The sequence below is a fragment of the Thalassophryne amazonica genome, chromosome 19 (genome assembly GCF_902500255.1).
Source record: "Thalassophryne amazonica chromosome 19, fThaAma1.1, whole genome shotgun sequence".
In the NCBI taxonomy this organism is placed as follows: Eukaryota; Metazoa; Chordata; class Actinopteri; order Batrachoidiformes; family Batrachoididae; genus Thalassophryne; species Thalassophryne amazonica.
In genome coordinates, this window is record NC_047121.1 from 20,498,983 (window position 1) to 20,508,810 (window position 9,828).

The 9,828-nt window shown below is 37.2% G+C and overlaps 1 protein-coding gene across 2 annotated transcripts in view; it reads left to right on the top strand.

The window, feature by feature from the left end:
• LOC117532088 (protein jagged-2-like) overlaps positions 1-3,451 on the top strand; it is a 216,973-nt gene extending 213,522 nt beyond the window's left edge. For both annotated transcript variants that reach the window (XM_034195329.1, XM_034195330.1), the window contains one exon: positions 2,511-3,451. In XM_034195329.1, coding sequence (XP_034051220.1) covers positions 2,511-3,001 — 491 coding nt within the window. In that variant the 3' untranslated portion in view covers positions 3,002-3,451. The remainder of the gene's footprint in view (positions 1-2,510) is intronic.
• Positions 3,452-9,828: the final 6,377 nt, after the last annotated feature.

A 9,828-nucleotide genomic window follows, 5' to 3' on the forward strand; every position in this document is an offset into this window, starting at 1 on the left:
CCCACTGTCGCCAAGTGCTTGCTCACAGGGGGTCGTTTTGACCGTTGGGGTTTTACATAATTATTGTATGGCCTTGCCTTACAATATAAAGCGCCTTGGGGCAACTGTTTGTTGTGATTTGGTGCTATATAAAAAATTGATTGATTGATTGATTGATTGATTACATTTGTGATCAAAAACATTGAATGTCAATTCTGAGGCTGTTCTGTAAATATTCATTCATACACTTAAGAATATTCAAGTTCTGAGTTCATAAAAAAAAAACTTGTTCTGTAAATAGTTCTCTTACTTTTGTGATCAAAATCATTGATTTGAATCTCAATTTTGAGGCTGTTCTGTAAATATTTTTCAAATAAACAATAAATATAGCAACTTCTGATCAATCCATATCAATTTAAGACTGAAAATAATGTACAGATGTAAGCCCCACCCATTTCCGGTTAAACCATGCCCACCTCTGGTTTAGGCCCTTCCCACTCCGAGTACAGATACAGATACAGATAATTTAGATGGTTGAACAGATATAGATACAGATAATGCTATACTCGCTCATCCCTACTAAAAATGCTAACGGTGTTAGCATACAGATGAAAGTTTTGCTCTCAGTCTGCAAGTCATAACCAAAAGATTAATATTAACCCCTTAACGCCTACTGTCGCATATATGCTACAATATTTGACTCAAATATGCAACATACCAAACTGACCAGTATGCCTGTTGTTGCAAATTTGCAACATACCATTATTATTGATGCATTGTTTCTTTCTCTTTTTGCTCTGTATGCACCACTCTGCATTTAATCATTAGTGATCGATCTCTGCTCCCCTCCACAGCATGTCTTTTTCCTGGTTCTCTCCCTCAGCTCCAACCAGTCCCAGCAGAAGACTGCCCCTCCCTGAGCCTGGTTCTGCTGGAGGTTTCTTCCTGTTAAAAGGGAGTTTTTCCTTCCCACTGTAGCCAAGTGCTTGCTCACAGGGGGTCGTTTTGACCGTTGGGGTTTTACATAATTATCATATGGCCTTGCCTTACAATATAAAGTGCCTTGGGGCAACTGTTTGTTGTGATTTGGCGCTATATAAAAAAATTGATTGATTGATTGATTGATTATTATTATTATAACATTATAACATAAATTATTACCAAAATACCAAAATTACTATTTATTTTTTGTGCAAAAGTGAAATTAATAAACTCAACATTATTTACCATCTACATAAAGGCAAAAACACACACAAAACATTTTTTTTATATACAGCTATATAAATTCAGGCGTTAAGGGGTTAAGTTTGAGCAACGGAGCTTTTGCAAATTTATCTGAGTGAATAATATACAAACAATGAATGTTTATGAGTTCAATGGTACGAATATTTTATGGAATATTTTATGGAGGTCAAAAGCTGGAACATACCATTCAACGAGGTGAAGCGAAATTAAATATTCGTTCCACTGAAAGAATGTAAAAAAAAATTCATTATTTGTTTTATATAACGGCTAAAATAGATCCTTGTCATTTTATATTATATCAATTTACAAACAACAGAAAATGCACTTACGTTTTGGTACCTCCTGAGTGCAGCGAAAAAAATGTCAGAAATGAATCCAGCTTTGGTGCGTCACTGCTGCTTTGACATCAACAATCCAACACAAACTTAATTCAATAGGAGTCCAAAAATAATTCTGACAGTGAAGTCAGCCATGCTGTGCATCAAATCGTCGTCTGTCAGCGAAACAAACTCTGCTATGTTTGTTTTAAAGCTAAAGGCTGCCCGGCTTGTGTGAGCTTGCGTGTGGTGCGTGCTCACACAAGTGGGAAGGCGCTTGTGCGTGCATGTACTATAAAGAAAGACTGTGTATTTCCTCAGTGCAGTGAAAAAAAATCACGTCAGAGGACTTACAGTGCAGTGGACTTGTTTTGTGTGTGTGCGTGCGCATTGTGTGCAAGTGTATGTGCACGTGCGTATGTGCATGTTTGTGTAGGTGTGTGTGCATATGTGTGCGTGTGTGTGTGTGCAGAGTGCGATGTAACAAACTTATGAAACCAAATTTTGCACTCTAAATGGAACCAAATTTGCACTCTAAATGGAACCAAATTTTGCACTCTAAATGGAACCAAATTTGCACTCTAAATGCAGTACAACACAAATAGGATGAGTAATCCATGTCACGTGACCTAACAAAAATTTTTATTTTTTTGTGCAGATTTTTTTCATGGGTAAATATACCTTAAAATACACCAGCATGCATCTGAGATTTAAAATTTTTCTGGGGAATAACCCTCAGACCCCCCGCCAGGGGCTTCGGGCCTTCGGCCCTTGCTAAAAATGTCAGTTTTTTTTTTTTTTAATGTCCCACATTCATCACTGAACTATACTGTATAAATGCACTTTGAGAATGGCATTTATTTTAGTCTTCCTGTAATTAAGACAGTGAAGAACAAATAAATATACTTCCTGAAATGTCAAAGTATTTGGAAGTGCAATTTAGTAACTTGTCCTCCTTTTGTCATTCAGGATATCTTGTCCCAGTGCTCTGCGTGGTCTTTGGCCTTCTCTGGATCTTCTGCATCGTTCTTTGTGTTTGGTGGACACGCAAGAGGAAGAAAGAGCGTGAGAGAGCATCCCAGTCCGAGGACATGAGAGTCAACAACCAGCTGCGGAGCCACACCCACAAGGACAACCGCAAAAAAGACATTCAATACGAATGCAAGAAACTGATGGGCTCCTCTGACAGGACGTGTGACGGAGCCGAGGCTGAGGAGGAAGGCGAGCAGGAGGAAGATGAGGAGAGGGCACTGGGACAGGTGGAGAAGTGTCCTGCCCAAAAGTCTTCCATGGAGGAGGCTCAGGACACAGGGATGATTGTTAAAGTAGGGGTCATCTGCACGACGCACAGCGGGCCGGTGAAGGACCCGCACCGGACAGCGTACAGCCCCAAAGACAACCGGTGTAAAAACCTGAACGCCGCCAAGCTGAGTGAGGACGTGAAAGACCATTACGTATGAGGGAACGTCCTGGATCTCAAAGCATAAAAAAGCAATGTCATCAATGTCACGGAACCTTTAAAGCACCAAGTGAAGATTTCAGAAGCTTTAATTTTCTATAATTGTTTGATCCATGCCGTGTTCTACTGCAGCACCGAGGCTTCTTATTACCAAAAAAAACCAACCAAACAACAACAACAACAACAAAGGCTTAGAAAATAGTAGTGTGCAGCTTCTGGATTTCTTCTATTATCGTCACATTGGAACCAAGAACTACTCTCTTGTCACAGCTTCCAGTTTTTTTGTTTTGTTTTTTGTTCGACTTTGCCTCAGCATCAATAACGTTCACTGACTCTCTGACTGGCAGCTGGTATCTTTTTCTACCCTTCAGTGCGTTCAGTTCCTGCTTGCCTTAGCCCAAAGCCGTGGGCCTTTTCTACTCTGCCTTGATGCATCAATCCAATTGTGCAACAACAGAAAAAAAAGTTTTATATGTTGTACTATAAGAGTTGGCACAAAGAATCCACTGTAAATGAAACTGGGCGTGAGCATTTTTGTTTACATTCATAAGCATTTTTTTTTCATATCGTGCAAAGGGTAAAGACTCTCACATATACCCTTGCCTCCTGTTAGTCTACATAATGATTTTTTCAGTATTTGTTTTGGTATAAAAGTGCCTTCAGTCTTTATTATGTTTTTCTGTCCTTCCATAGGTCCCCCCTCCAGGTCCATAAGTTGATCAGCAGTGATGTAATTTTTAAAATTTTGCCTCTGTGCACCACCACACTGGAGCTGAAAAGAAAACATTCAAGATGTCCTCATAGTCGACTCAATGTCAAGAGTGTTGGAATTACTAATCTACACTTTTATGGTCACTTTTCTTTCAACAAATCAGGGGTTGGAAACATGAATATTTCCATGCAACTGAAATATAAACAGTGTGGTATTCTATGGTAAATCTGTCTGGAGTAGGCAGTTCTCAAATCTGAGTAACCAGTCGTGACAAATGTTACAGGCTTCTCTGACTGGACGATGAAGCTCTGATTGGTGCTGCAACAGATGAAAGTTACACTATGCACACTTTTTGCAATCACAGCCACAGATAAGTCTTTCAGACTTGTCATTGGTGTCTTGGTGGCTTCCATCATGAGTCCTCCTAGTCCAAGCCATTTTCAGTGACTTGAGATTGAAACAGCACTAATTCCTACATGGTTAATGTGATATTTTTTGATAAACCCCTTGAACTGAAGCTGAAACTCCACATTTCAAGCACATCTTGATTGTTTCATTTCCGCTCCACTGTAATGGAGCACAGAGGCGAAATTAGAAAAATAGCATCATTGCTCAAATAGTTATAGACCCAACTGTATAAAAGGAAAGATGTCCTAAATAATAACACTTCGTACAGCCGTAAAATGTTATTTTCTTTGTACATATGTAAATGTGAAAATGGCTCTGTATATTTGAATTTCGTAACTTAAGTGAAGCTTTGTATCATAGTTATTCGAAAGAATGAGATTGTTTTGTGGTCGTCGTTTGTTCATGATGTCATTCCGCTTGTCAGTGTTGATTGGCTCTATGATGGTTTTATACAGATTTTCAGACTGTATGCGGGGTCCCAACAAATTGTGAGCTTTGGTTTAAGAGTTCATTCATCATCATTTCGTTTGTGTTATTTGTGTTATTTGTACACGGTTTTGGGAGTTATTTTTTAAGGCTTCTCAGTGTTACCCACAGCGACTGAGCTCAAACTGTGGGGCATTACGACAAAGGAGAAGAAACATTAATGTATCCAAAATACTGTTCTGTTTATTGCCGAGTTTAATTATCCAATGGTCAGAAGTCCTTACAGCTCTCTCATTAAAATGATGCTGTTTTTCTTTACACATAATGGACATGATTACAATTTTATTGCAGTGTTCTCGCAGATAGGAACCGCTCTTGGTGCAGCAGTTTGCAGTCAGGCTGTAACTCATGAATATTTTAATAGATGATTAATTGTCAGGTCCATAAATGTCAAAATACGATTTAAAAAAATCTGTCATTGTTTTTCAGAGTCCAAGACGATGCCTTCAAAGGTCTTGTTTTGCATAGAGCCCAGAGATGTTCAGTTTACTACCAGAGGAGTGAAGAAACTAAAGTATCCACATTTAAGAAGTTGAAATCAGAGAATATGGATTAAAAACAAATTATTGACTCGGTGACTCTAGTTGTCAGTGAATTTAATACACAAGTATATTATTAATGTTTTTAAACAAAAATGCCATCAAAAATTTCAAGAAGCATATAGAACCTTTATTATTAAACATGCATAACAGTGTATATTGGCCAAATATCCACATATTTCCACATATACTGTTAGGGCACTCTTGTGAGTGCATCAAAAACCCTGTGGCTATTTGGGGTATGTAAACCAATAAAAGTGAAGAAGTGCAAGCTGCTTGTTGAAATTTTAAGATACACAGGGTTGTAACAGAGCAGCCATTACCAAACTCAAGAAAGTGATTCCTGAAAATCTTCCACCGTCCACTTAAAGCCCGAATCACAATTTTGATCAATGAACTATGTTTTGATCAATGAAACTAGATCAGATAAATGAAAAATAATAGCCTACATAAATCCTATGGCATTGTTTTATTACTTCTGGTTCCATTTTATGAATGAATCATATTTGTTGGGGTAATTTTAAACTTTACAAGGAATCTGAAAAAAATAAAAATCAAAGGTGTTTATTTGTTTTAGTGACTTCTCATGACTTACAGCACCATCATAGACTATGGCCCACACTTTGGGAATCTGTTGTGGCATATTAGGAAAAATGTTGATAAACTGCAAACTATTTGTATATTAGTCTGTCATAGTGATGACAAAAAAAAAGTCAGGACAAAACTGAAAGCAATTTTTAATTGTCAAAACTCTCAAACTCTCACATCTGTAGCAATAACTACCTTCCAACACACTGCAACAACACTGCTCACGTATGTCACTTATGAGCATTTTTGCTGAGAGAGCTGCTATATACAGTTGTGCTCAAAACTTTACATACCCTGGCAGAATTTTATTTATTTATTTATTTATTATTATTTTTTTTTTACCATTTTTCAGATAATATGAATGATAACACAAAACTTTTTTTTTTTTTTTTCACTCATGGTTAGTGGTTGTGTGAAGCCATTTATTGTCAAACAACTTGCTGATTCATATTCTCTGAGAAATGGCCAAAAAAAAAAAAAAAAAAAAAAAAAACTAGCCAGGGTATGTAAACATTTGGACACAACTGTATATACAAAATTTCATATGGCTATTGTACCAAATGCTAAAATGTAAATAATTTTAATGGATTACTTCCATTATATGAATCATGTTTTAGAGGGTAAACTAAATTATTGTTTTGCCAGATTATTGTTTTGGTTAACACAGGTCTTAACCTGAACATCCTCTGTATGAAGTGAAAAGTGAGGTAATATTCATTTGAATGAATTGCATTGTGGTTTTACAAGTGAAGCAACACCTGCATATTGATGTAAAAGTGAATAGTTTTGCTGTAGCTACTGCAATCATCATTACGGTTATTTTTTTCTTCACACAGTATAGGCAATACGAGAGAAGGCATTTCCAGCTCCCACCACCTACTGTCCACCATTAGATTGTCTACATTTTAATGTCTTACATACCTCAGGATTTGTGGATGTACAGTTATGCTCAAAGGTTTACATACCCTGGCAGACTTTTAGATTTTTTTGCAATTTTTCAAAGAATAAGAATGATAACACAAAAACTTGTTTTCACTCATGGTTAGTAGTTGTGTGAAGTCATTTATTGACAAACAACTATGCTCTTTACTCTTTCTAATCACACTGACAACAAAAACTACCCAAATAACCCCGATCAAAAGTATACATACCTTATTTATTTCAAATGGGTTTGAATGACTGTTTTCTTGTAGTCAGTGTGTGTTTGTAAAAGGTGAGTGAGTTTCTGGGCTCCTGACAGACCCTTGCATCTTTCATCCAGTGCTGCACTGATGTTTCTGGTTTCTGAGTCATAGGGAAAGCAAAAGAATTGTCAAAGAAAAGGTAATTGAACTGTATTAAACAGGAAAGTGATATAAAAAGATATCCAAGGGACTGAGAATGCCAATCAGCAGTTTTCAAACTTTAATCAAGAAGTGGAAAGTGAGGGACTCTGTTGGAACCAAACCACGGTCAGGTAGACCAACAAAAATTCCAACAACTGCCAGAGAAAATTGTTTGGGATGCAAAGAAAAACCCACAAATAACTTCAGCTGAAAAACAGGACTCTCTAAAAAAAAAAAAAAAAAAATAGTATGGCTATTTGAAGTGGCACATTAAGGAGTCACTTGAAGAAAAATGGGCTGCATGGTCGAGTCACCAAAAGAAAGCCATTACATTTAAGCATAAAAATTCAAAAAGAAAAAATAATATAGCACCTTCAACTGCACCACAGACTAAAACAGTTAAATGTGGTCTATTAAACATTAGGTCTCTCTCTTCTAAGTCCCTGTTGGTAAATGATATAATAATTGATCAACATATTGATTTATTCTGCCTAACAGAAACCTGGTTACATCAGGATGAATATGTTAGTTTAAATGAGTCAACACCCCCGAGTCACACTAACTGTCAGAATGCTCGTAGGACGGGCCGGGGCGGAGGATTAGCAGCAATCTTCCATTCCAGCTTATTGATTAATCAAAAACCCAGACAGAGCTTTAATTCATTTGAAAGCTTGTCTCTTAGTCTTGTCCATCCAAATTGGAAGTCCCAAAAACCAGTTTTATTTGTTATTATCTATCGTCCACCTGGTCGTTACTGTAAGTTTCTCTGTGAATTTTCAGACCTTTTGTCTGACTTAGTGCTTAGCTCAGATAAGATAATTATAGTGGGCGATTTTAACATCCACACAGATGCTGAGAATGACAGCCTCAACACTGCATTTAATCTATTATTAGACTCTATTGACTTTGCTCAAAAAGTAACTGAGTCCACCCACCACTTTAATCATATCTTAGATCTTGTTCTGACTTATGGTATGGAAATAGAAGACTTAACAGTATTCCCTGAAAACTCCCTTCTGTCTGATCATTTCTTAATAACATTTACATTTACTCTGATGGACTACCCAGCAGTGGGGAATAAGTTTCATTACACTAGAAGTCTTTCAGAAAGCGCTGTAACTAGGTTTAAGGATATGATTCCTTCTTTATGTTCTCTAATGCCATATACCAACACAGTGCAGAGTAGCTACCTAAACTCTGTAAGGGAGATAGAGTATCTCGTCAATAGTTTTACATCCTCATTGAAGACAACTTTGGATGCTGTAGCTCCTCTGAAAAAGAGAGCTTTAAATCAGAAGTGTCTGACTCCGTGGTATAACTCACAAACTCGTAGCTTAAAGCAGATAACCCGTAAGTTGGAGAGGAAATGGCGTCTCACTAATTTAGAAGATCTTCACTTAGCCTGGAAAAAGAGTCTGTTGCTCTATAAAAAAGCCCTCCATAAAGCTAGGACATCTTTCTACTCATCACTAATTGAAGAAAATAAGAACAACCCCAGGTTTCTTTTCAGCACTGTAGCCAGGCTGACAAAGAGTCAGAGCTCTATTGAGCTGAGTATTCCATTAACTTTAACTAGTAATGACTTCATGACTTTCTTTGCTAACAAAATTTTAACTATTAGAGAAAAAATTACTCATAACCATCCCAAAGACGTATCGTTATCTTTGGCTGCTTTCAGTGATGCCGGTATTTGGTTAGACTCTTTCTCTCCGATTGTTCTGTCTGAGTTATTTTCATTAGTTACGTCATCCAAACCATCAACATGTTTATTAGACCCCATTCCTACCAGGCTGCTCAAGGAAGCCCTACCATTATTTAATGCTTCGATCTTAAATATGATCAATCTATCTTTGTTAGTTGGCTATGTACCACAGGCTTTTAAGGTGGCAGTAATTAAACCATTACTTAAAAAGCCATCACTTGACCCAGCTATCTTAGCTAATTATAGGCCAATCTCCAACCTTCCTTTTCTCTCAAAAATTCTTGAAAGGGTAGTTGTAAAACAGCTAACTGATCATCTGCAGAGGAATGGTCTATTTGAAGAGTTTCAGTCAGGTTTTAGAATTCATCATAGTACAGAAACAGCATTAGTGAAGGTTACAAATGATCTTCTTATGGCCTCGGACAGTGGACTCATCTCTGTGCTTGTTCTGTTAGACCTCAGTGCTGCTTTTGATACTGTTGACCATAAAATTTTATTACAGAGATTAGAGCATGCCATAGGTATTAAAGGCACTGCGCTGCGGTGGTTTGAATCATATTTGTCTAATAGATTACAATTTGTTCATGTAAATGGGGAATCTTCTTCACAGACTAAAGTTAATTATGGAGTTCCACAAGGTTCTGTGCTAGGACCAATTTTATTCACTTTATACATGCTTCCCTTAGACAGTATTATTAGACGGTATTGCTTAAATTTTCATTGTTGCGCAGATGATACCCAGCTTTATCTATCCATGAAGCCAGAGGACACACACCAATTAGCTAAACTGCAGGATTGTCTTACAGACATAAAGACATGGATGACCTCTAATTTCCTGCTTTTAAACTCAGATAAAACTGAAGTTATTGTACTTGGCCCCACAAATCTTAGAAACATGGTGTCTAACCAGATCCTTACTCTGGATGGCATTACCCTGACCTCTAGTAATACTGTGAGAAATCTTGGAGTCATTTTTGATCAGGATATGTCATTCAAAGTGCATATTAAACAAATATGTAGGACTGCTTTTTTGCATTTACGCAATATCTCTAAAATCAGAAAGGTCTT